The sequence below is a fragment of the Nomascus leucogenys genome, chromosome 11 (genome assembly GCF_006542625.1).
Source record: "Nomascus leucogenys isolate Asia chromosome 11, Asia_NLE_v1, whole genome shotgun sequence".
Taxonomy (NCBI): domain Eukaryota; kingdom Metazoa; phylum Chordata; class Mammalia; order Primates; family Hylobatidae; genus Nomascus; species Nomascus leucogenys.
Genome location: NC_044391.1, coordinates 93,381,567 through 93,409,436, shown reverse-complemented (window position 1 = coordinate 93,409,436; position 27,870 = coordinate 93,381,567). Strand labels below are relative to the sequence as shown.

The 27,870-nt window shown below is 39.3% G+C and overlaps 1 protein-coding gene across 2 annotated transcripts in view; it reads right to left on the bottom strand.

The window, feature by feature from the left end:
- The window catches only part of FNDC3B (fibronectin type III domain containing 3B), a 361,800-nt gene that overhangs the window by 108,565 nt on the left and 225,365 nt on the right, over positions 1–27,870 (bottom strand). For both annotated transcript variants that reach the window (XM_003256464.3, XM_003256465.3), the window contains exon 7: positions 7,148–7,206. In XM_003256464.3, coding sequence (XP_003256512.2) covers positions 7,148–7,206 — 59 coding nt within the window. The remainder of the gene's footprint in view (positions 1–7,147; positions 7,207–27,870) is intronic.

Genomic DNA, 27,870 nt, shown 5'->3' with positions numbered 1-27,870 from the left:
GCCCCAACCTGTTGAAGAGAGACAGGCACATGAGGGGCCTCATGGCAGATATACTGAACACAGAGGGACTCTTAAGTGTTCTGAGACTGATTCTGGACAGGTTTCTGTACTGTCTGCACTGTCGGATTCAACCACTCTTCTTTGTACTCTTGCCGTATTTGCCGTCCCTGCATTTGGTGCATATTCCATTACACAGAGCATTACTTGGTTGCTTCTCTACCTAGATTTTAAGACAGCATTTGTAACATACAACAGTATATCTGCTCAATTCCTTCACATACCATTAATGAGTAATCCTGAGGTATTGGGTATCATATTTTATTTTTAATGTGGGAGATAATTTGTTACAAAGAGTTTGGTTTCTTGGGAAAAAAAAGAGGCTCATTAGGTACTGGAAAACACTCAGCCAAGGTGACGAGTGGCTGCTTTGCACCCAAGAACACAGAAGATAGTAACACTGATTCCACGAATGGTGGTGTGAAATAACCATGACTCAAAATAGCTCAGTCAAATGCCAACATTCTAGATACCAAACAAATATCCATAAAGTCACATCCCTTTAAACTCTACCTTTTATGTCAGCTATGACAACTTGAAGCATCAACTAAAATAACATTCACTTTTTCCCTAGAGTCCCTAAGCAAGCCTTCACGATGTACACCGTCATCAGCATGCAATGCAGGTGTTTGTGGAAATACATTGTTCCAATGTGCCAGCCTATCAGAAATGCAGTTTTGAGAACTCAGCATCATTCTCAAAGGAAAGCAGTTTCTGTGAATTCTTTCCTTGAGCTAAGCAGCCTGACACCCAGATCATGATGACGTTCTGGGGCCAAATCCTTCTTGTCCTCCTGCTCTCTCCCTTTCACTGACTCTTAGCCTGAGGTGTCCCTTGTTTAGGCAATGGAATCAGGAGAAAAAGATCACTTAGTCTCCATTAGGACTTGGAACTTGTTTCCACTTAAGGTTCATTCCAGAAACTGACATGCTGTCTTTCAAGAGAATGTCACTTGAAGGTGAATTCTCAGCTCTAGACATATTTACTCCAAGTGTCCTGGGAGGTAATGCCTTAATGAGAGATTTGGAACTCTAGGAACTCTATCTAGGTTCATGCCTATTTCAGAGCAACAACACTCATATATGACCTTCACATTGCAAGTCTGCGTGTGCTGAAACTTTCTTGCCAGCAGTGAGCACCAAGCTTAACTAGGGCACGGCTAATTTGATCATCACAGTGATCACCATGGCTATTGTTCCCCTCACCCCGCAAACAAGTTTAGAAGCCATAAAACTAAATGACTTCCTTATATTTAATTAACCTACCATAACTAGAAAATCAATCTCCTTTGTAATGGTGATAAAAGGGGTAATTTCTAGTTATAAAATTATTGGACAAGGTGCAATCTGACATTTGTTTCTGCAATAGTAATATAAAGGTGTCTGTTGCATAGATTACTAGTATACATTTGCATATGAATTATTTAAACTAAATTGCTTTTGAGCACCTTCGAGGATTCACAAAATTACTTCCTACTACTAAGTGGTCACATACGAATTAGAAATCATTCCTGTCTATTTATTAAATGTAGATTCCAATTCGAAAGCAGTTCCATACCTGCTATAAAAGGGTCTGTTGTACAGGTTACTAGTGTAAGTCTGCATATGAATTATTTAAACTAAACTGCTCTTGAGCACCTTGAAGGACTCATAAAATTACTTCCTACTTGTAAATGGTCACATACTGATTAGAAATCATTCTTGTCTATTTATTAAATGTAGATTCCAACTTGAAAGCAGTTGTTCTGTATGTGTGTGTATAAGGAAATTATAAAACTGCATTGTCCTGTAGCATTTGATACATAATCCATAGCTTGCTTTCTCCTTGCACCTTCTCTCCTGTTCATCCCAATATTTTAATACTATTCTGTAAAATTTTCCATTTTTTTTCTGAGATTTTATTATTATGCAAATGATAGTACTTGGATCAGAAACACCATTTATTCTCATAGTTACTAAATTGTTTCTTTCATGTTCAAAAATATTTCCTTGTACATTGGTAGCTTCTAAATTTGCTCTGGCCTTTGGATTTAACTATGTGGGAGGCCTACTGATCTAATTAAAGAGTACACTAAGGAAATATTACCACACAAATACTGGCTTCACTTCTGAAGGATCATCACGAGAAACACCACCACAAAGGAAAATAAATGAAAAAGGAAAAGGTTAAAGAAAAAGGATACTGAAATCTAAGAATTTCACAGTCATCTGTTTTTATGATTCCTTAAGTGCTAAGAGCCGCCTATCTGCTCCCAGATGCACTACTGTTTATCTTTCAAGGGATTGCTTCTTACAGGGGAAGTGTTCCTCGCAGGTCAGTTTACTCGCTTCTGGAACCGACAAATCAATTGTTCCAACAAGCTAAACATTCGCAGATGGAAACAATGCAGAAACACAATTCCAGGTTACATTATTTATATCCTGAAAATAAACAGCCCACCAGTCTATGGGAGACTACATCTAGCACCACCACCAGAGAAGGTCAGACCACATTAGGTTCGAGATGGCTGGCTAATTCCTAAGCCACTCAGAATAATATCAGGCTTATTGCTCTGTCATGGTGAAGGCTATACCAGTGAAGTCCCCATAGCACCTAACTGTTCCAGTCCCAAGATAAATACCTAGTATACTTGTATACCATTTTAATAAAATTAAAATGAAACTAAGTATTTGGACCTTTATAGTAGCTGGGTCTCTGAAGAGTAAAAGACTTGCTCAATTCAGGGTGCCCAAAGTTCTAGAAAGATGACTGGAATCCACAAGTTCTGCACCTAAATAAAATCATCTGCAAAACCTCAAAGCAAAATATATGCCTTTTATTTAGAGGTGCTACCAGTTGTGGCTGAAAAGAACAAAAAATTAAATAATCCTTTTTACTGTGCGCCCAACTTTCCATGGCTCTGCTTCTTTCCCTGTCAGATGGCCTGATACCTCTCCTTCCCATGTCAGAGCACAGAAGTTTCACTTTTGCTTAGCGATATGCTACAAACTATAAATACTGCATTCCAAGTACATAATTTACTTCTCAGATAGTCCCAGGTAGTATTTCTTATCCTACCTTTCAAAGATGAGGAAACTGAGGCACAAGGAAATGATGTAACTTACCCAAGGTCACAAAGACAGGTAATAGCCAATGCAAGTCCCAACCCAGAGTGCCAGATTGCAAAGCAAAGGCCTTCCCTCTAGTGGCTGCTGCCTTATAGTCTGGCAGAGGCACATCATGAGGCTGGTTTGTGCCTCCTGCCAGAACCCAGCTACAGCCACACAGTTATTCAGCAAAGATCTATTAAGGGTTCACTATGTCCCAAGGACAGTGCTACGTATTAGGAGCAAAAAGTTAAATAACACACAATCACAAACAAGAACTTCAGAGAGAAAAGTGGTAAGAAGAGGAGAGACAGAAACTGCATAAACAACTAATTGGGCTGGAAAGAAACAGTGGACTGTCTCGGGCAATAACATTTATGAGGATCAGAAAGGGAGTGTGGTAGGTCCCCAAAGAGGTCCACATCCTAGTCCTTGGAACCTATGACTATATTACTTTATATGGCAAAAAGGACTTTGAAGATGTGACTAAGTTAAGGATCAGGAGGGGACTATGGTGGCCTTCAAAGACGTCCACATCCTAGTCCTTGGAACCTATAAATATATTACCTTATATGGCAAAAGGGACTTTGAAGATGTGACTAAGTTAAGGCTCTAGTGAAGGGGAGACTTAACCTGGATTATCTTGATGGGCCCAGTATAATCACAGGGGTTCTTATAAGTGAAAGAGGGAGGCAGGACAGTGAGAGACAGGCATGTGAGAATAGAAGCAGATGCTGGGGAAATATGGCTGCTGACTTTGCAGACAGAGTCAAGGGATGCAGGCTGCCTTTAGAAACTGGAAAAGGCAAGAAAACAGATTATGTCCCCAAGCCTCTAGAAAGAAATATAGCCCTGCCAACACCTTGATTATAGCCTAGCCAGAGACATTTTGGACTTTCTGGCCTCTAGACCTTTATGACAATAAATTTGTACTGTTTTAAGCCATTCAATTTGTGGTAAATCATTACAGCAGCAAGAGGAAACATATAGGTGGAGAGAAAGAGAAGTTATTTTAGTCATGTGCAAAAGCAGGAGGCACGAACAAGCATGGCACTCTTCATACAAACTCCCCTTGTCTGGTATGCCTTCGGCCCAGGCAACCTGGATACACTTACACTGCCATCTAGAGAACCAGACATGCAGGGTGGTTAGCACCAACCACCACCCACATGCTGGCAAAGCAACTGTGTCCAGAGACGCCCACTTCCTATCAGGTGATTTTCATCAAACTGCTTAAAAGGTAGGGTGTAGTATTTTGGCAAGTTCAAGCCTCACTGTTAAAAAGGGCATGAGATATAAATGCTGATCTACAGATCTTTAATGACTCTGGGCTGGAGTGTGTAACTACTTAAGGCTTTGTTTCTACTCACCTCCAGAAAGTTTCTCAACCTGCCTTTTCCAAATCTAGAAAGATAATGTGCTGCTTATGCTACAGAATTAACAAGTCCAGCTTTACAGGACTAAGGAAACTTTTCAGCTATACTGACTACATCTGTGCCCATCTAAGCCACGCTGATATGGAAATGTTATCTTTTGACTGAATTTCTCACTCAAAGGCCACTTCAAAGGTTTGGAGGAGGGTAATGAGACAGGATGGAGTCCAGTTTAGCTGGCTGACCCTGCAGACAGGCTGTTACCTTGTGGCATTTACCTGAGTGTATTCGCCAGGTCTGGGCCCTTGCCCGGTGACTCAGACAATCTAGCCAGTATTCCAGAGTCAGACTTGAATGTCAAACTATAAGACTTATGGAATCAGATATATACAATCAGATTGCCAGTTAATTGATTCATAATGAGAAACAGAAGTTTCTGGTAGATTAGACAGCACTGTCAACCTGCCTCGCATACTTTCTCTCTACTGGCAACAAGGAAGTCAAATTCTCAAAAGGCTACTAAGCGGGCACCAAATGAAAACAAGGGGAGTCATCTACATGATTCAGGGGCCTAAAGGCACTAGGCTCTGAGAAGCCAATTCTCTGTGATGGGTACAGAACGGCCTGGCCAGGCTGTCATGGATAGAGCTAACATCTGTGTGCTTCTGTAGCCAAAGCAATCCTTATTTCCAAATGATACAGACAAAAGTTCTCAGATGACGCTCTTACCCTATTATATTTTACAACACAGCTACTTACAAAAAGCCCAATACCCAGCCCCAAAAACCTCAAAAGATTAAATGCCTAAGAAATACTGCATCAAGAAAAAGGACCAATGAATCTAAATATGGCTTTTATCTTGCTAGAGCCATCTCACCCACAAGAAGCAGAGATTCTGTCACTTCTTCAGCAGAGCAGTGAGTAGGAATATCTGAGGAAAAGCACTGTGTGCATAAGCATGATTAAGAAGCGACTATGAAGTTCTGAAACCACATTTGGGGCCATGAGTGAACCCGCTGCTCTGCCCTCTCTGATTATGACTCCTCTGTTTTCCTCACAGATTTTTCTTCTTTCTACTATGCTACAAACATAAGCTTTTTCCATGATTCTGCCCTCACACCTTTTCCGATCTCTCCCTTATACTGCACCCCGTCTGCAAAGCTATCATCTAATCCTACAACATGAAGTATCATTGCTATGCATGTGATCTCCCTGTCTTGTATCTTGTTCCTCCTCGCTCCTCAGCATCGGCCTACCAGACATTTGCGACTGCCCGCTTTATCTGTCTTTCCAGATTCCCTGACAGTGAAACAAACTCAGCATGTCCAAGAATGGCACTGAAGATACAAAAAGGATAAAGATGTGAACCTGTTCTAGAGAAAACACAGACCGGGAAAGACACAGAAACAAGTAGATGCAGTACAATATATTAAATACAATAGCAGAGGTCCATGAAGGGCACAGCGAAGCTGGCGGTAGAGCCTCCCACTTGATGGGCATGGACAGCAATCAGGAAGGCGTCTTACAGGAAGCAATTCCTGAGAGGAGGCATCCAAACCCGAAAGCCCAGTTATCCTTGACATTTGATATCTATTCTAACAGGTTATAGTACCGTATTCTATCTCTAGAATGGCTCTGTTATCTGTCCCCTGCTGCCTGCCACACAGATGTCACCACCCTAATTTTGACTCCCATAGCCTTTCACCAGGACTACAGTAGTAGATTCTAACACTGCTCTTCCCTGCATCTATCTTCTTCTCACTCCAACTCATCTGCCAACTGTTTGATCATTCTGAAAATGCAGCCCTGATTACATAACTTCTTTGCTCAAAAACCCCCAGTGGCAGCCTGTTACTCACCAGAGTAAGTACAGACTCCCTGCACCCCTCCCAACAGCAACACCCCACTCCTCTACGAGTGCCTTATTATGCCTGTCCTTCAACACACCTCAAGCTTTTAGGTTGTCAAACTCAACTATGTACCCTGAGGCATGTTTGGACTCTTCTGTTAAAAAGCCTCAGTATTTGAAACACATGCAGAATCAAGGTTTTCCAATTCAGCTAGAAAATACTCCAAAGAACTCTGGCTCTCTAATCTCAGATGAAAGGCTGAATCAACATTCTGAATTTTTCACTTGAATTTCAAAGCACCTGGTAAAATCAAAACCTCACCACTCCGACCATTTTTTTTTCTTGCCATTGCACCCAATGTTCTGGACTTATTTTTCACAGCTAATATTTAAATATCTTTTTGAAGTTTACTTGGAAAAATACTTGGGATTACTGAGGTTTTCAAAAATTATTACTATATTTATATAGTTAAAAAAAAAACTACCAAAAGAAAACTGTAGACTGAAAAGAGAGAGAAAAAGAATCTTTGGAAAGAATATCTAATTGCATTCAGAATACCTAAATAAAGAAGACATTTCAGTAGATTATGACTACACACAGAAGGCTGCTGTTCTATGTCTCATGCTCCATTAATAACTGAACTGAACACTATTTCATAGTTGATGAGTAATCTGCAAAGGGAAGGAGCCCTTTTGCTTACCTACTGTGTGGTGGGGAAAAAAAAGCACATTTGAAATACTTTAAAAAGTGTCATTTATGCTGAGAAATCCAGAAGACATACCTGTGGTTTCTCTATTCCCGAAAGAATGTCTTGCACCCTCTTTACTTCCAACTCATATTCTGCATTGCGAAAAAGACAAAAGGAAAAACAATACCATTAGAAGGCAGTAAGGTTGTCAAGTTCCTTCCTCAAGGCCTTTTAACTGGAGTTATCATTAAATCAGTTGCCTGTTATCATGAATTTTTGATATTACAAACGTTACCAGGAAAATCAGGAATGAAGGTGTCTTTGGGGAATGGAGTTTCACTATGGTTCACCGACTTGTCACTGTATAGTTTTAAGTGTTCATGATGTTAATGAGATTAACACGGGGTTCCATTTAACATTGAATAATTTAACAGGCAACAGAGAATAAAGGGTCCTAAGAAGGGCAAGTGGAGGGACCAATGTACCTGGAAACCGAGAGTAATAAGATGCGGTTGAAGAGACAATGGTTATTCCATTCAGGGCTGTGAGCTCAAATCTTTGAGTTGTATTTTTACTTGTTTATTTACTTGTTTTTACTTAAGTTCACATGTTTACGTTCGACGGGCAGCCACTGGGGTGTCTAAGAAAAGGGACAGATATGATCTTCTTTTGAGCTTGAAAAGATGTGTTTGTCTTCTTTGTGAACAACGGATATATGGAAGGTAAGCAAGGGAGCAGAAAGACCAGTCAGTGGATTGCTGCAGTGGCCCAGGCAAAGGATAGGCTAGAGCTGAGAGTAGAGATGGTGAGACAGGACTAGTTGAGGAGGTGTGGGTGCTGAAGGACTGAATGTGATGGGTAAGGGTGAGGAAACGTGACACACCAAGGATAATTCCTAGTTTTTGGCTTGCTCAACTGGATGGATGATGGTGCCTTTTAATAACATGAGGGAAATGGGCATGTTTTTGGGGTGGGGCGATAATTAGGTTTTAGAAATGAAAGAATAGTGCTTGGAGAAGAGAGTACAAGGGGGGAAGGATGTGTACAAAAAAAGACAAGTGATAGAACTTAAACTTAAGAATCTGCAATTTGTTAGAGGATCTTCTTGATTTTCACAGTGGGCTTGATGGAATCTAATTTTGAGTTTACAGTAGACTCCATTTAATGTAGTTTATGAGCTAAATGCTAGTGAGATATGATCACTAAGACATATGTCCCTGCCCCCAAGATATTTCAAGTCTAGTGGAGGGGAGGTGGGAAGAATGAAACCAAATAGGCAATTACAGTGCCTTGTGATGGGTGCTGTAGTAAAGGTAACCCAAAAGAGGGCATTCGAGATGGTTTTCCAGGAACCAGCATTTAGCTGAGCCCTGTGTATAATAAGCAGGCACTTGGAAGGGAAGGGGAATGTCGACCTAAGGAGTGAGAAATGGGTTAATATGCCCAGCTCTGCACAGATGTGTTTGTCCTTATTGTTCAGGTTTAATCTTAAAGTCATCTTTTCAAAAAATCCCACCTTAACTGCTACACCTGACAGCAGCCTCATTTCTGTCACTCTTACATCCTATTTCCTTATCAATTATCAAAATCTGAAAAGAATTATCTTGCTTATTTGTTCCCTTGCTTACTTCTGGTCTTTCTTACTAACAAACATAAGATTGAGGAAGACAGAGACACCACAGGGTCTGGAGTAGGCAAAGTTTTCCTAAAGAATCAAATAAGTATTTTAAACTTTGTAAGCCACATATAGGTCTCTTGCATATTTTTTGTTTTCATAACGCATTAAAACTTGAACAACCTCTTAGTTTGTGGGCCATGCAAAAGCAGGCTATAGGGAGGCTATATAGTTCAATGACTCCTGCCCTAGGACAAAATCACCATTTACCCGCAGCACCCAGCACAGGCCCTACATGTGCAAAGCTCAATAAACGCTTCTTGACTAAATAAATGAACAAAGTCTATATTAAAAATAACAAAAACTTGTAGTTGGCACCACTCCAACTTTAAAAGGATTTGTTCCTTATTTTTTTTCCTGTTGCGTTCTGTTTAGTAGGACATGCTACCTTTAGTCTGGTGAGAAAAACAAATGGGCTGGTGGCAATATCATGGTTTTGAAAACTGTAGCCTTTTAAAAGAAAACCCACATTCAAAAGACCCAATGTCACAAGCTCATTTATAACTATGTATTCATGTTAAGATATAAATTGTATCCATAAATCAAAAGTTGACATATCCTCACATTTTCTGGAAGCCCCTGCTAAGTAAACTGTAAATATTATATAATCTCAAGAGATAACTGTCAGTTAAAAAAGAAATCAAAACAAAACATAAGCATAGTCACAATAAATGAACTGGTTCAGTTGTTAAAGACAAAATGTTCTCAATTTCTGGTTATTCTAGAATTTGAAGGACCCTATGGTTTCAAACACTCACATAGCTATGTTCAAACAACCAGCTGAAGGAGGTAACTGTTTCCTCTTGCTATGAAGAAGGCATTTAGATTATCTTAGAAAGGCAACAAGTCAGACCCTATCCTTGGAGTAATAATAGTTTAGAACAGGGATGACCACCTACTCAACACAGAAAGAAGGGAAGAATTAAAGGGATCTGCAAATAAAATATCCTCAGGACTATGCACTAGAAATACACTATAAAAGAACAGTTAAAACAGGATGCTTTGTCCCACAAAAACTGGAAAGCCCCCTCCCACTTTGCTTTCAAATACACGTGACAGAAGAAATGGTTATGCTTTTAACAGAAAAAATAGAGAAAGAGGCTAGATTAAAAGGAGTAATAAAAAAAAAAAAAATCTGTCCAAAGTAAAAAAAAAAAAGAGTTGCGGGTAAGAGCCAGAAATACAAGGGTAAGGTCCTCCTGAGATAAAAACAACTTCCAAAGAGAGGTCAGGACTTGCCTTGTCTGTTTGTCTGTGATTACAATCACAAAAACTGACATTTCCTGAGCACCTACATACGTGCTCATCTATGCATCATCACCTTGCTAATTTTTACAATATCCCCTGCAAGATGGACATTCTCTGCTCCATTTCACAATGGTGCTTACTTAGCTCATCACGGTTCTCACCTCCGGTGCTGGGCACACCACCCATAGGTGTCTTTGTTGACTGAGGAAGGAAGATAAGGAACAAATGAGGAAACTGAGGCTCAGAGAGTAGATGTGATTTCTCCAGGACCGCAAGTCTAATACATGGTCCCAAAGCAAGTAGAACCTTTGACTGTATCATGAAGAGTTAATAGAGATCTGGGGATCCCCAGGGACAGGACACTGAGAAAGAAAACATGGGGTTGATACTGGTGGGGTGCTGGCCTTGAGGTGGATGGGAGAAAGAGAAGGCAGCGGAGGAGACCTGCTCAGTCCTATGGGAAGGTTTATGTTGGTTTTCTTGTTTGCTTCTAACTTAGAAACGGTTGTCAAATGAATAGAGCAAAGGCCACCTATCTGCTGGGAATGTATATGAGAAAAGGAAGAATTTAAAAAGTGGGCCTTGAATGGGGCCAAATAAACAAAGGATTCTGAGAAGATCAAAAATAAAAATGGCAGGGCATGGGGAGGGAAGGTAGTGACAAAGCAATCACTGCCCTATTGTGTCTGGTCACTAGCCCCTCATATTAGGAGAAACGTGGTACCAAGGCCAGATGGAATTCTGTTTTCTTTCAAGCTTCTAATTGTAAATATGGGAAAAAAGAGAGAAAAATGCACTTTTACATTTATTTAATTTAACGCTTTTCCATTCGTGCTGCCACAGACTAAGAATGAAAAGGTAAATAAAACCCAGGCATACAATTTGCACCAAACAAGAGTAAAAATAAAATTTGTCTTAAAGTGACAGTTACTTCCCACATAATCAACTCTTGTACGAAAGCTAACAGTCTAGTATAAAAATGTCAAAATTCACAACTCTACGACCTAAATAAGTGAGTTAACTAAGCCCTTGGCCTATCGCACCCTAAGCATGATCTAAGTGTGCCTCGAAGTACACTGAATGACCACTCTTTCCATAAAACAGTTTTAGAGCCCAGCTGTACAAAGAGTGTGTGTCAGAGTTTGGATGAAGCTATTGTTTGGTGGCATGCTTTCTTTTTTTCCTATTTTTGTTTCTTTTCCGCTTGTCTCTCTCATACACACACCTCCCATATTGTGAAGGAAAGAAGAATAACTAATCCCCTCACAAAAATAAGCAAACAAAACAAAAAAATTCTACTGATTTGCCTTTAGGATATCTTCTTTTATTCAAGCTGAAAGCTCTGTCTTGTTTTTGTTTCTTCCCCTCTTAAGAACTAAACAACAGACTGCCCCAGAAGTGCACAAATGCAAGGTTCTGGTGCAAGGTCAGAGGACAAGTTTCTTATTCTCCATTCTCAGGGGCTATCTTCTACCTTCTGGGGTGCAGTAAGTAAATTAACTCAGACACAAATCATGTGAGCAAACTTTATATTTCTTATTCCTTACACTGAAGCAGCCACAAGGTAAGTAAACAGATCGAAACCATTTTTCACCTGATTCAAACTTGCTGGTGACCACGGCTGGGGTGAATGAACATGAAAACCATTTTCTACATTGCTGCCTTCTTAGTAGTTGAATGGCATTAGCCAGGCGTGGTGGTGCACACCTGTAATCCCAACTACTCAGGAGGCTGAGGCAGGAGAATTGCTTGAACCTGGGAGGTGGAGGTTGCCGTGGGCTGAGATCGTGCCATTGCACTCCAGCCTGGGCAACAGAGCAAGACTCTGTCTCAAAATATAAATAAATAAATAAATAATAATAAGGCACTCTTGGATAGTGTTTCACACAGAGAAGGGGCATTTTGTTTTGCAGATATAGGCATATTTAATGGTAGGAAAGTTTTTGAAAAGCAGCTAAGATGGGAGCCTCTAATTCAAACATGTCCACAGTCAGCTGAGAACCAGCCTATCTAGAAATGCTAAAAAAGGAAAAGGGGGCTCAGCTTAGAGACGCAAGTCTTTCCTTTTCCCTAAAAGCAAATCTCCTACACCAAGGAAATAAAGCATTTTTAGTAAAGGGAAGGTTGAAATAAAAACACACAAGCAAAGCAAATAGTTTTTTTCTAAAAAAAAAAAAAAAAAGAAAGAAAGAAAAAACCCACACACATAGAGGGAAGATGTGTCATGTGAAATTTAAACTTTCCATAAATAATGGTTTTCATGCTTGCTCCAAAAAGAAACTTAAGTTCAGACTGTTTGAATAACTGTTAAGACCTAAACTAATTAAAACATCCTCCTTTATAAACATAATTTACTTCTTTGGTTTATTTCACATTTTTTCCTTCTTAGAAAAGAAATACAGCTACACACTTAGCTACTAGCTATAGAATGTATTTCTGGTTGTAACAGCTCTGTCATTCCAATGGGATGACATCAACATTATTTCTCTCTAAACCTTCTGTCTAGTTCTTATCCACAAGGCTCATTTGTAGATATGCCTGTCATAACATCATATGCTTTCTCAGGTCTGCCAAGGAGCTGACATAGCTACTCTCTTTAACAAATCATGTATAATGAACTAGGGGTGTGGAAAATGTGTGGCTTCTGATCATGCTCATTTTGGAGATAAGAAGCCTAAAGCCAATAGTAAACAATCAATATAAAAACAAGCAAACAAAAAAGAAACAGAAATAAATAATTTTAGGTGAAAACGAAAAATGTGACTACTCAATAATAAGGACAAGCTAGATACCCAGTCAACACCTACTAATGCCGATAAGCATGAATGGGGACAAAAGAAAACAATATTAAGAATATGTGTTGATGGCTGGACGTGGTAGCTCATGCCGGTAATCCCAGCACTTTGGGAGGCCAAGGCGGGCAGAAAGCTTGAGCCCAGGAGTTCAAGACCAGCCTAGGCAACATAGTAAGACCCCATCTCTACAAAAAATACAAAAATTAGCCAGGCTTGGTGGCACACGCCTGTAGTCCCAACTACTTGGGAGGCTGAGGTGGGAAGATCGCTAGAACCCAAGGAGTTGAAGCCTGCAGTGAGCTGAAATGGTGCCACTGCACTCCAGCCTGTGCAACAGAGGGAGACTTGTCTCCATACAAACAACAACAACAACAACGAATATGTGTTGAATTGCTTTTCTACTCAGAAAAAGAATATTGGCCATCTTCAATTTTGAAATATTAGTTATGCTGGGAAAAAAAGAGGAATCAGTAAGTGCATACAAAAGAAGAATTAATTATCTAAGACTCTCCATTTAGTGACTATGATCCACAGTTAGTGGTTTTAAATACAAATATTAAAGATGTCTAAAATCACAACACGAAGAATAAACTTGCATAATATAAGGACAATGCAGTTAATCTCAAAAAACAACTATTCCAGAAATATCTTGAGATATCAATCATCCTGATGCTAAAAATACAAAGATAAACATCTTGCTAGCCATTTCGCTGGTGAAGTGGTTACTCTATTTGAAATCCTGAAAGGTAGCCAAGGGAATACCAGACTCTCAACATCGAAAAAGAAAGCAGCAGGCAGGTAAACATATGTTGTATGCAGTTGCTTCCCATTCCAGGAAAATATTTTCAAGAGCTAGTTCCAAACAGGTTCTGGAACCTTAAGAGAAAGGAGAGAAACACAAATGAATTTCTTTTCCAAGCAGTGTGCCCAGCTGGACAGGAGAGATGGCCAGAGAATGTCAATGGGACAACAGGGGCTAATTTCCTCTGAGCTTTTGTTGCTATTTCTGGAATTCACTGGACAGGATGATTTCCCTGCCCGCCGCCCCCCACTCCCTGGGCCTGTGATTTGAGTCAAGCCCTGCAGGGAACATTCACATTAACCCACTCACAGGCAAACGGGCTCCTTCAGGCAAATGTTGTATGACACCTTGGATAATAAGAGAGGCAACATGGAGTGCCAGGTCTAGGTATTTAATGAACTACTAGTAAGATTCTATGCTCATTTCTGTCAGATTCCCTAAGAAAATCTTTGTGTTCATCTCACAATGTAAAAATCATGTATATGCATGGAACTGGACAAAAGCTGCTAGTGTTGTTTTTGTTTTGTTTTGTTTTTGAGACAGTCTCACTCTGTTGCCCAGGTTGGAGTGCAGTGGTGTGATCTCGGCTTTCTGCAACCTCTGCCTCCTAAGTTCAAGCGATTCTTCTGCCTCAGCCCCCTGAGTAGCTGGGATTACAGGTGTGCGCCGCTATGCCTGGCTAATTTTTGTATTTTTAGTAGACGGGGTTTCATCATGTTGGCCAGGCTGGTCTCAAACTCCTGACCTCAAGTGATCCACCCATCTCAGCCTCCCAAAGTGCTGGGATTACAGGCGTGAGCCACCACACCCGGCCAAAAGCTGCTAGTGTTTTTAAGAACATCGAATTGTACAGGGATGCAAACCTACAAAAACAGATTAAGTAGTAGGTAGATATGTTTGCTTGGCAAGATTAACTCTAGCCCCAGTCCTTTCCTCTTCTTCCCTGTTTGTTTGAACTGTTCACTGCTAGCTGAGCCCTAACCTCTGCCAGATACAGCTCTCGTGTTTTGGGGGAAGGCTCAAGACCATGATTATCCAGCAAGAGCTGGTACCCTCCCTGGGTATGTAACAGGAAAGCAGTTGCTTACACACAGGATAGAACAACTTACAAAGGTAATTAAAGTTCATACGCTACTTTTTGCATGGGAGTCTACAAACGTTTCCACAAAATATTTTTTCATTAAGACTTGGCATGCCATATTAAATTTTTTCAAGCAGCTTATTCAATACTTTTTGCAAGACTGTGCCAACTGACAGGCAGAATCCAGAGTACAATTTCTAATATGTTGCATCTGAAACATAATTTTAATATGTATACCTCCTATCCAGCAAGTTTTGAACAGTGTTTACATCCACATTTTCTTAATTATGTCTCAGATGACTGAATTATTTGGGAATAAGGCTAGATACTCAGCCTGTGGCCAAGGAGCCAAGTGAAGCTCATCAGCTGATAGAGGTATCAAATCCAGAGGGCTCAAGAGTTCCAGCATATGAAAAAGTCATTACCATCCATGACACAACCTACTACCACCCCAAGAAATCAGCAAGGGTTACATGTGTGGGTACATACTAAAATGCCTATAGCCACTAGGCAGGTAATATCAATGAGTAGAGAAGGTGGGTATATAAAACAAAAGGGAAGGGTAAGGACTGTGGGAAACGGAAAATACCTCATCCTATCTGAGGGGGGCAGCTGCTATGCAGCCAATCAGTTATTCTTGGGGTATCATGGGTGTAAAGCAGACATTCCCACTTTTCTAGAGAATCTAGAAATGCAAAATTTTATGTGAAATTGCTCAATTTGTAAAAATACATATTTTAAAACATTTTTAATCTATAGAAAAGCTGGAGCAGTACTACGAACACTGTTAGCGACTAAATGCTTGTGCCCTCCCAAAATTCGTGTATCTTAAAACCCTACGCACTAAAGTGATGGCATTAGAAGGTAATCAGAATGAGATGAGGTCATGAGGATAAAGCCCTCACAAATGGGACTGATGTCCTTATAAGGGTACTGAGAGAGCTCGCTTTCTTCTCTCAGCCACACAAGGACATAGCACAAACGTGCCATCTATAAATCAGCAAGACAGACCTCACCAGACACCAAATATGCTGGCAGCCTGATCTTGGACTTCCCAGCCTTCAGAACTGTAAGAAATAAATGTTTGTTGCTTAAGCCACCCAATTATAGCTATAATTATAGCAGCCTGAGCTAAGAAAAACACCTAGATTGGTCAACTTATTAACATTTTGCTATATTTGCATGCTCACATTTGATCTCTACTTATATATACATACACACACGTTTTTTCACAATCATTTGAAAGAAAGTTATTGATCTCATGACACTTCACCCCGAAAACTTCATTCTTTCCTGAGAACAAGGAGCTTCTCCTAAATAAACACAAACACATTACTACAATCAGATTTAACATTAATCGAATAAATTTGAAATTAAAATCCATGTTAAATTTTCTCAATTGTTCCAATAAAATCTTTAATTTTTTTTCTCCTAATTCAGGATCCAATCGAGGACCAAGTATGCATTAGTTGTCAGGTTTTTACTAGTCTCTCTTAATCTAGAACAGAAATCCCTTATACTTTTTATAAAGTTGTCATTTTGGAGCAGTCAGGCCAGTTTTTCTTATAGAATATATCACTATCTGTAGTGTGATGCTATTTCCTCATAATTAGATACAGGCTAAGAATTTTGGAGAAGAATTGTTTACAGATATACTTCCCATCCTATGACATGAGAACATGCACAGTGCTGTTTGAACTATTAGGTGATGCTCAGTTTGGTCACTTACTTAAGGTATTGTGTGTAAAACCTTTCTCCATTGTCAAAGCACATTCTCCCCTTTCACCTGATGGTTACAGTAAACACTGATGATCTCTAGCATGTATCATTACATTATAGGTAGTTTCCAGATGGCGATTTTTCTAATTCTGTCATTCCTTCTATGTTTATTAGTTCTCTCTACCACTTTTCAAAGTAGCTTGAACCCAGATTCTTTTTTTTTAACTCAATGTGTTAAAATCTGCTACACTCCACCACCATCATTATTTTTTGGACATTAAATTTGCCCTAAATGTAGCCAGCAGGAGGCTCTTCAAGCCGTCTTCTGGGCCCCTTTGTCCACTTCCTTGTGACTTCTGTTTCAGAACACCTGTTAAATATTCTAATTTAAGATTAGATGGCCAAACAGTAACAAAATACAAAGTGCCACTAGACTGCAAGTGACAGATTTCAGTGGCATAAAGTAGAAATTATCCAAACATTTTGGATTTGTTAAAAGCTACTCTTACTTAAGGATCTTCTTACTTAAATGTGACTAGAAAAAGAAAACCATCTAAACATTTCTATCTTCTATATCTTCTAGAAAGCAGAAACAAAGCAAACCATAACCCAAAAGCTATCTTAAAATGATCTTTTAAAATATATCAAATGTGAAATCTAGAAAGTCAAATATAAACTATAGTAAACTGAGCAGAAAAACATAGAACAGATTTGCCTCTTTTTGGATTGTATAATTTCTGCTCTCAATTTAATCTGGTGGTATTTCATTTCTTGCTCTTCCTAATCAACATTTCCCTTTTAAAAAAAAAAAAACAGATAATCAAAAGTGACAGCACCATCTGCCCCAGTCCAGAAAAGAAAAATGCACTGTCTTCTAAATGCATTGAACTGAGAAATGAACTAAAATGAAAAGTTAAGATTGGGCCAGCAGGCAAGAAATGTCTACATGGAAAATGCTACTTGCAAGAGGTTGTTCTCCAGAATTGCAACCATTCTGAGGAATAGAAGCTCTCTGGTAATACAAGTTTTTCCATTTTATTCTCTAAAACATATTATGATAGAACAGACATCCACAAATCCAGGGTCAATGTAGAAGAAGTCCTGAATTGTCTTCAAGCCCACCTACTCTAGGCCAAAGCTATGCGCTATTGCTATCTCATTCTAAGTCTTTAATAACATTTATATTATTTGGAACTTATTCGGTTTCTATATAAAATAAAGGATTCTCTTAAGCCCTGAAGATGGATTTCTGTTGTCCAAATGAGCTGCCCTTGTTGTTCAAAACATGACATTCATCATAGGCCTTAATGTCTTCTGCATGTGTATTTCCCCCCCTCAGAATGAAACTAGTGTTCTATTTAAAGATTCAGTTTAAAAAGTCCAAGAGCTGAAATACTAGATTTACACCCCAAATTGGCTCTGTAATGGCACCACTTAGTAGCCATATTTCACTCTACAGATGATAAACCATATTCATCTGATCTCCAAGTCCTAACAGCTGAAGTGTATAAATCCCAGACAACAGTGAGCTTACTGAGCCCGAGGGGCAGTTGTGAGCAAATGCGGCCATTTAGGGCATGGACTAATCTGGGTGAGAAATAAAAACGCACAAGAGGAAAATATAATAGATAAGACAACACAAAAGAAAAAAAATGGATGACCAAAAAAATCTGGATTGGCCCCCCCAGTGCCTCAGAATTTTACTATATTTGGAGATAGGGCCTTTAAAGAGGTAATTAAGTTAAAAAGGGCTCATTAGGGTGGGCCCTAATTTAATATGACAGGTGTCCTTAGAAGAGGAGGAAATTCGGACACAGACACACACACAGGGAAGAGGATGTGAAGATAGAGGGAGAAAATGGCCATCTACAAGTCAAAGACAGAGGCCTAGAATAGATCCTTCCCTCATGGCCCTGAAGGACCAACCCTGCCAATGCTGCAGTCTGACTTCTAGCATCTAGAGCTGTGAGAAGATAAAATTGTGTTGTGTAAGCTACCTAGTTTGTGCTACTTTGTTATGTCAGTCATCGCATACCAATACACATACCAAACATATGCAAATACATATTAGATATTATTATACCCATTTACTAGATATAGATTCAGCAAATCAGAGATTTTATGAATCTGGTCAAGATCGCACAGGAAAATCTAAAAGAACCCAGTATCAAATCCTCAGGTCTTCTTGTCTTCTGATTTTTGGACCAAGTCTTCTACTTCTTGGGGGCCATCCAAAACCTCTTCTCCTGCCATCTCCTGTGTCCAAAGGTAACAAGGGTAAGGCAGGGAGATCAACTTTACTTAAGATAAACAAATCTATCCGCTGGAAGAGACTGCTAGACTACTTGGTTCAGGACAAAATAATTACATTCGAAGTTTAAACATGTTTATATTACTGCTTCTGTAAGAGGCCACATCCAATTACAGAAGGTCAGTTTGGAAATCCAAAGAGAAGCTACTGAAAGTCATTTCAAAAGCTGGTCAAGAAAGACCATATCCTATAATAATTCTCCAGATTACTTCATGCCAAAGCATCGGTAATACATCCTCTTCTCCCGCATGTATAGAAATGGAACACTCAGGATGTTTTGAGGCTAGAACACTGAGGATCATGCAGTAATTGCTTCCAAAAGACATGTTATAGTATTTTTTGCTGCTGACTATGGCTTTAGAGAAGAAGCACACACCGGTTCCAAAAGAACAGAGACTATCTCAGACCATAAACTACAGCTGTTTGTTGTGCGGCACCACCTGAAATATCCGTGTGTTGTTTTCTTCCCAACCAGCTAGTACAGAATGTATCCAGGCTGCTCAACTTATTTACGGTTCCAGATGTTTTTCTGTATTTGAAGAAACTCCACCTTAGCAGCCATTTCTCTAAAGTCTTTCAGTAAGGATAAAGAGGTGCTAAACTGTAGGGTGGACTCTAATTCCATTCTTAAATAAAGTGACAACCACTAACATAAAGTTTAAGTTAATGTCTTTGCATTTGTAGAATAAAGTTCCTAATTTGACCTTCCTAGCAGCCACCGGATGAAAGTCTCACAAACACCTTCCTTTGTGGGGAAAACACTAATCTACCAGCCCAGAAAATGTGGTCTAGGCTTACGTTTCTGAGGGGGCAAACAGTTGCTCTGTGCATGCATAAGGCCCCTATATTATGATAAGGTAGAACGAACAGAGAAGTAGTCATGGGTGTGGGGAATATATAGGGAGCAGGGAGCCTGTGATTAGGTAGCAGAGCCAATGAAGAAGGTGGCTTTAGGGGACTTTTTTGTATGACACAGGAATTTCTAGTAGAAATGAACACAGAAAAAGCTGATGAAACTGATGGAATCAAGCATTTCTTTAAGAAGCAAGTAATTACATTGTCTAGTTGCAATTACTGTGAACGAGTCTTCGTTGTTCAAATTTAAAATATATTTCTACATTTTGAACGAAAGGTAAAACCATTTCCTACTTATTGTGCTGTTAACAAGTCCATTATTAAATAGTTGGTTTCTAAAATGAAATTCTGAGTATGAAATTGTATGACCAGAATTTTAAATAATGCCATCTAAATGAGGAACCTATTAAGGCTCATCATCTCCAACAATTAAACGATCATACTTGCCCAGAGTTACAGTCCAGGAAGATAAAGTGAAATAAACTAGAGAAAAAGCAAAGAAGTTTTGTGCAGACTTGAGTTTACAGCTACCTAAGATTGTGAAATTATAAGCATTCCATCTGCTCACCAGCTGTGGTTCCTAATCCTCTTTAATAACTTCAGCTTGCACAAGTCCATGAGAATCAAGACGTCTTCCAAATTTCATTTTACACTAGTTGCCAGGATTGGTTTTTAGATACTGGCTTCCAATGAAAGCAGCCTAAAGTTGATTTCCCTAGCAGGTGTTAATTTTCAGAGCAGTGAAAGGAAATGAGAAAAGAGACTAAGAGTGGAAAGAAAGAAATTAAGGAAGTTCTAAGATCATCATATTAGGTTTTTAGGGTTCTATGCTCTTCAGCAAAACCCAAAGGCTCAAATACAGAATAGTCTCCTGAAATGTGAATCTAAAAATTCCCTAAAAACATGTAAAAAGCAACATATTAAGTAAGAGATCATTTCCAGTTGGGTCTGAAATAAGGTTTATTTCCTGTAGCAGCCAGTCCTTCTCCCCACTGCAGCCCATCAGCTCTCATATTTCTGGTCACTAACGAGAGATGGGGTCTCAGAGCTGTGACTGTTGCCCACTGCCACAAAAGTTACTTTTCTTTAAGGTATTTAATCTTAGGGCAGTTTCTGGCTTGGTTTCATAATGGGAGGTCCTTATAGCCTAATTCAGGAACAGAAAAGGTGTTCTACTAAGACAATACCCAAATTTTATTAAAGTTGCAAGCAGGACTCATGGTTCGGTGTTTTACTACTTTTAAACTCCAAAATACCTTTCCAGTCCCCACTCTCTTATAGCTATTATACAGAGTATGAGAAAGAATGATTCATTTCTGACTTTTGAGATTGGTGACAATCTTGTTTTCAGGCAAACACAGGTTTATAGTATCTCCATATTTTTAGTTTAGACTGCTGGAATATTAAGAAAAAGCAAAAATTACCCACCTCTGCTTAAGCCCAGCGGTGATCTAGACCCTAGTGACAGTATAAACAAGGGCTGCGATGTGTTTCCTATTCACACGTGTTCTACCAGAACAAGACCATATCTTAGGCTACATAATCCAGGTTTTCTCTTCTAGAATGCCATTATTAGAAGGCCTTCTGAACCAAGATGGCAGTGTCTATCCTTGTTCCAATTTGTCAGTGTACTACCTGGTACAGAATGCTTACATGCGTGGATGGTGTCTCCAGCAATAATTCTCAAAGCAGAACCTGTTGCTCCGTCTTGCACTGAACATTTGGAAAGATGGCTCTCCATGTTTATTTCTGATGCAGACTTGACGTTTACCTAAGAACTCTCTCATAGGAGCATGGAGACCAGTTAAGGCAGCCCCAGCTGGCAGAGCCAAGTGGGAATGAGTAGGTCAACAGGCCCTAGCATTGGCAGAAAGTGGTCAAAAAGTCAGGTTCCACAACATTTCCCAACAATTAGAAAAGAATGTTTTCATCTTCTTTTTCATCAGAATAAGAGCACATAAACCATTCTGAACAAAAAAAAAAGTGCTGAGTAATATAAAAGTTATTATACCATTTTTTAAAGATGTTTTTATAAAAGTCCTAAGAAATCAGAACTACTGAAGAGAGTTGGTATCTAAAAAAATCCCCAAACTATGTAGGAAATCAATAGTTTAAAACAAAAGGTTGAAACAGTTTCTATATTAAAACCTTGTTTTAATACTCCAAAATAGGTTTGTTGCTATGCAGTCAAGAGTATCTGAGTGAAATTTTAATTTCTGTGAATTACATGAAATGTAATGAAAATTGGATAGGTGAAAACACAAAGTCCAGGTTCTACCTAAGGGTAAAAGCTAATGATATTGGAAATAATACCAGACTGCCAAAATAACTCTGCAAACACCTAAAGAGGCTCATTCTTACTAAACAAAAATGGAAAGAGCAATGATGACAGTTTCTTGCATTTATCTGGCTGGAAGGAAATACAAGACCACATTTATAGAAAAGGCCTTCATTTGTGGGGCTGAAATAGGCTTAGCATAGAATTCTTACCTGGCATTTCAGTTCCTCAAAAAAAGTGTTTCATACTGACCATGCTACATGCTGTGCAATACTGGCATTCAAGCATGCATAATAAACTATCTGGTAACTCTTTCCAACTGCAATGGAATTCTGTATTTTAACCCAAGTCTTATAAAATGAAATTTTTTAAATGAAAAGCAAATTTAGCAATTCATATTATCTATAAAAGATGTCTGGAAGTCCCCTTGAGTGAGCTCTGCATGTTATCTTCTGCCAACTCCAATCTGTTTCCAATACAGTCAAGGGTGAACTCTTGCAGAATATAGACAACGTACACAAACAAACACAATAGAGTCAGCTAGTGGTGGGTGTCATGAAGAATATGTAGAGAAGGGTGATGTGATGAAGTAGTCCAAGAAGGTCTCTCTGACCCTGAAGTATTTGGGCTATGCCAGGAAGGCTGGGGAGGATTCTACCATACAAAGTATGAAAGAACTTTGCAAGAGAGAGAACAGAGAGGGCAAAGGCGCTAAGGCAGGATGGGCCCCACGTGTTGGAGAACTGGAGAAAGTAAGCTGTGTGGCAAGGGCACAGAGAACTGGAGCAGGGCTGGAAGAAGGCGCATCAGACAGCAGCCATAGGAGAGTTTGCACTGTATGCTAAGTTCGAAAGGAAAACATGGGGGTTTTAATAAAAACTTCACCCAGCTGCTGTGCAGAGAACAAATTTTAAGGGAACAACAGCTAAAGCAGTGAGACCAGCAAAGAGAGTAACACTCTATTTTACACATTTAAGCTCCATGAAAGTGCACATGTGCACATGCAAGCACAATATTACAAAACAAGCACTACAATAACACTGGAAATTTAGGAAAAGAGTCAAATTTAATGAAATATGTTTTGGATATACAGAAATGTGTTACTTATCTCACAATAATCGATGTCATTTTCTAGACCTAACTTTTTGTAAACCGTATTAATATCTAGGAAGAGTTGCCACTCAAGTGACTAAGAATATGTATTTGATGAAATGTCCTATAAAAAAGCACAGATTTAGGCCACGCGCAGTGGCTCACGCCTGTAATCTCAGCACTTTGGGAGGCTGAGGCGGGCGGATCACGAGGTCAGGAGATCGAGACCATCCTGGCTAACACTGTGAAACCCTGTCTCTACTAAAAATACCAAAAAAATTAGCCAGGCATGGTGGCACGCACCTGTAGTCCCAGCTACTTGGGAGGCCGAGGCAGGAGAATTGCTTGAACCCGAGAGGTGGAGGTTGCAGTGAGCCGAGATCGTGCCACTGCACTCCAGCCTGGGTGACAGAGCGAGACCCTCTCCGCAAAAAACAAAACAAAACAAAACAAAACAAAAAGCAAAAAACACAGATTTGTAGTACAGTTGGCTCTACAATCTGAAGAATCTAGAATAGGCTGGGGGCAGTAGCTCATGGGTGTAATCCCAGTACATTGGGAGGCCAAGGCAAGAGGATCACTTGAGGCCAGGAGTTCAAAACCAGCCTGGGCAACATAGCAAGACCATCTCTACAAAAAAAAAAAAAAAAAAAAAAAACATTTTAATTAGCCAGCCATGGTGGCACATGCCTGTGGTCCCAGCTATTCAGGAGGCTGAGGTAGGAGGATCACTTGAGATGCAGTGTTTGAGGCTGCAGTGAGCTATGATCATGTGACTGCATATCAGCCTGGATGATAGAGAGAGAGCCTAGGAGAGGAAAGAAAAAGGAAAAGGAAAGAAAAAAAAATATGAAGATTCTAAAATAGGAAGAAAGTTGTGAATCACAATATGCACATTTCTTTGTAGTCTGAAGTTATCCTTGTTTCTAATGCTGCTGACCAGGAACATACTATAGTGAAGACTGTAACATTCTAGACAGCAAGTAATACCAAAAGCAGCAAGTCATATTCTCTCAAGATTTCAACATATTTCCACGAATACTATGGCTCAAAAAAAAAAAAAGCCAAATACTATTAAATGGAAAATGTATTTCAGATTCCAGAACTATTCTCAAATAGTAAAACAATTTAACAGACACACTTAAATAGTTTTTCCCAAAGTCCTTTATTTTTCTCATTTAAATTGATTCCAAAAGGAACTGGCAGGGCATGGTATATGCCGCAAGTGACTGATATTTTTATGAAAAAATCACATAAGTAGCTAAAACCAAAGGCTCATGAGCATGGGTAGAACTAAATGGCTTGAATTAGACAGATCCAATTTTTTAAATGCATGGAAAGAGTGAAGAAACCATTCCAGAGAGGTAACATAATGTGATCTCCCCGTCAGCTTTGCCCCTCCTCTATTAAGGTCCTAGCAATACCACGAAAGTTGATTATACAACTAAACTACCTTAACTTGAGCCTGGCTACACGGAGAACTGTGATCTACATGACTTGTATTTTTTATCCCTGATTTCTCTATTCCCATGTGCAGAGTGCCATGGTATTTGTATCTGCCGTTCTCTGTCACATATTGTCTTGGCTGATACCACATGATCCAGCTGAGTTCTCATGTCTGGCCAAAACATTTTTTCCCCCGCTTCTTAGTATTCTTTCTTCTTGCCCTATTTATACAATCAGGGCTTTGTAGTTCAACTTCATTATTCTCATCAACTTTTGTTTTAGAACTCTTTGTAACTCTAATTACTGTCCAGGTAATTTTTGAAACCCACAGCAAATACAGAGTTGTAACTAATTTGTTCATTCAATTAATGATGCACTGATGTTTAAACTATATAATTAAGTATGCTTGACTTTGATGTATACATTATTTTCCGCCAAGTATGACAGGATTAAAAAATTCTGGAGGAGGGAAAAATCTCAAATGACTTAAAATAGTACTTCATATGTAGTTAAAATCTTCTATGTCTTTTCAATTTAGGCAAAACACCCACTGAAGGGTGAAAAAAGAAATCTAAGATACAAGTTTATTACAACGGGCAATAATTATAAAAAAACACAACAAGGCAGACAACAGGGCTTTAGAATTTATACCCGTTTGGCATATGACACCTCAGGGTCCACAGAAATCTTCTTCAAAATTAAATCAATTATTAGACTCTGCCTACATGACAGCCATTAGAGAAAAGACACCTGTAATCAATCTATTATAACATTAGCTATTTAGTGTAATATCCAACCAGTACCAGCTTTATGTGATTTCCTTGAGGGGTATTTTACATTTACGGGACATAAGATTCATTAAAGATTACTTTTAAACTTTGTAAATCTTATCGCATGCTCCCTGAAAACAATCTTACTTACTTTTTAAAGAAAATATACGTTCCAAATCAGATAGGTTCATTTCACTTCTTCTTGGGAAATGCCATGAGCTCCAGTCATCATTTAAAAGGAATTATACAGATTTGATATTTAACTATTAAATGTGCCCTGAAAATAAACAGCCGCCATTTTACATGTGAATACATATGCACATCCACAGCACAACTCACTTCTATTTCCAGCACAGTTGTTACAGCATTCAGCTTTATGAACTGCTTAAACTAGCTTAATTTACTGTGCATAGGCTGGGCATGGTGGCTCACACCTGTAATCCCAGCACTTTGGAAAGCTGAGGCAGGAGGATCCTTTGAGCTCAGGAGTTCAAGACCAGCCTGGGCAACATGGTGAAAGCCTGTCTCTACAAAAAATACAAAAATTAGCCAGGCATGGTGGCACATGCCCATAGTCCCAGCTACTCGGGAGGCTGAGGTGGGAGGATTGCTTGAGCTACGGGAGTTGAGGCTGCAGTGAGCCAAGATCACACCACTGCACTCCAGTCTGGGTGACAGAGTGAGATCCTGTTCAAAAAAAAAAAAGTGTGTGCGTAGATTTCCCTACATAAACTGCTTCTCTAAAGAGAGGACGTAGCTCTGCTAAATGATTCTTGGCCTGCGTTAGTAGAGACAGATACTTGCTGCTGCTATTGTACATTTGGATGAAATTAACTGCAGCTCACTAAAAAGCATATAGTAAATGTTGAGGAAGGTGAGGGTGTAGCAATCAGACCTTAACTAGGATGCAGCCAAATGGGCTGGCTCAGCCAGGTTTCTAGAACAGGGATGCTGGAAGGAGCCTGTGGTGGTTGTGAATGTTACCCTGCATGGAATAGTCTTTGGAGATATGATTAGGTTAAGGATTTTGAGATGGCAGATTATCCTGAGTTATCCAGATGGGCCCTAAATGAGATCACATGTATTCTTCTAAGGCAGAGACAGAGGAAGACTTAACACAAACAGAGGCGAAGAAAAGAGCAGAGTGATTTGAAGATGCTGGTCTTGAAGCCGGAGTGATGTGGCTACAAGCAAAAGAGTGCCAGCATCCACCTGAGGCTGGAAGATGCGAGAACAGATTTTTTCCTAGAGCCTCCGGAGGGAGCTCAGGCCTACCAATACCTTGATTTCACCTGGGCAACAATGATGTTGGACTTCTGAGCTCTACATTCTCTCCAGAACTGTGATAGAATAAATTTCTGTTGTTTTAAGTAACTGGCTTTGCCAGGCATAGCAGTGTATGCCTGTAGTCCCAACTACTCAGGAAACTGAGGTGGCAAAATGCTGTAAACCCAGGAGTTAGAGGCCAGCCTAGGCAACATGGCGAGATCCCATCTCTATGGGGGAAAAAAAAGAAGCACCAGCTTTGTGTGTGCTGATTTGTTAGTCACAGGAAACAAACACAGAGCCCATCAGAAGTGTGCCTCCACTGTGTTAACCTTCTCTGTGGACAGTGTAATTCTTTTCATTACAATATGAAAAGAAAAACAGTGAAGAAAATTGGGCCAAATCAAAGGAACTGAGCTCAAGTGGCAAGACTGTGCTAGAGTTTATTACAAACTTATTTTTAATCCATTCTCCTATTAATACAGAACTGAGACTTGTTACTGAATTTTTAGGGTCTGATGACAGACTAGGTCACCACATGGTATTACCTCAAATTGAGCAGAGGGATAAAAAAGATTGAGAATACTGACATTTATCCCCACTCAAATGCAGTTACCTAGTCAAAAAATTAATTCCTATCTTTTTCTTTTAACTTATTGTTCTTCCCATCTTGTGCATTAAAATAATTCAGAAATGCTGAGGGAACATCTGCTCACAACAAGGCAGCAGAAAAACAGACAGTATGCTCTCTAATAAGCCTGGTGGTAGAATGTTCTTTTGGTAGCAGGCACTATGTACAGTGTTCATAAATCTAGGCCTGAAAATATTCCCCGAAGACTTATGAAATTGAATAAAACTGAAAAATTTTACACAAGAGTTCCCACAAAACATTCAGTTCTCAAATGCTTCAAATTTTTCTCTTGAATAAAAGTAATTTTCCAGGAACAAAACTACTACCTAAATAAAGTATAATAACATAATTGTCACCTATAATTACCAACTGTCTGGGGATGGTTTATTTTCAATGTTGAAGTCTCAGTCCCCAGCATTAATCAATAGGACTCTAGCCACCATTTCAAGTAAACCTCTTGGGCACTGTGATCTTATCTCATTTTATTCCTTCATATCTTTATAAAATCCAGTATCTCCTGCCTTAGATTACTGATCTACTGCTCCCCCGAAAATATCATTTTTAATATCTATTTGCAAAAAACATCCTAGCAGTGGACACATTACCTGAGTTCTTTGATGTTCACTGTTTTCTCTCCCTAAACATTTTACTCTATTTTGACACTGAAAGTAAAGACAAAACAAATTCTAGCATACCAACAGCTGAGAAACAGAGTAGAGATATACTTTGTATAGATACCTATTAATTATCCTTCATACTGATGTGTGGAATATTAAGTTGAAGCATGTACAATTTCAAATATTCAACTATTTTTGATCTATAGAAAGAGTAGTTTCCCACCTACAGA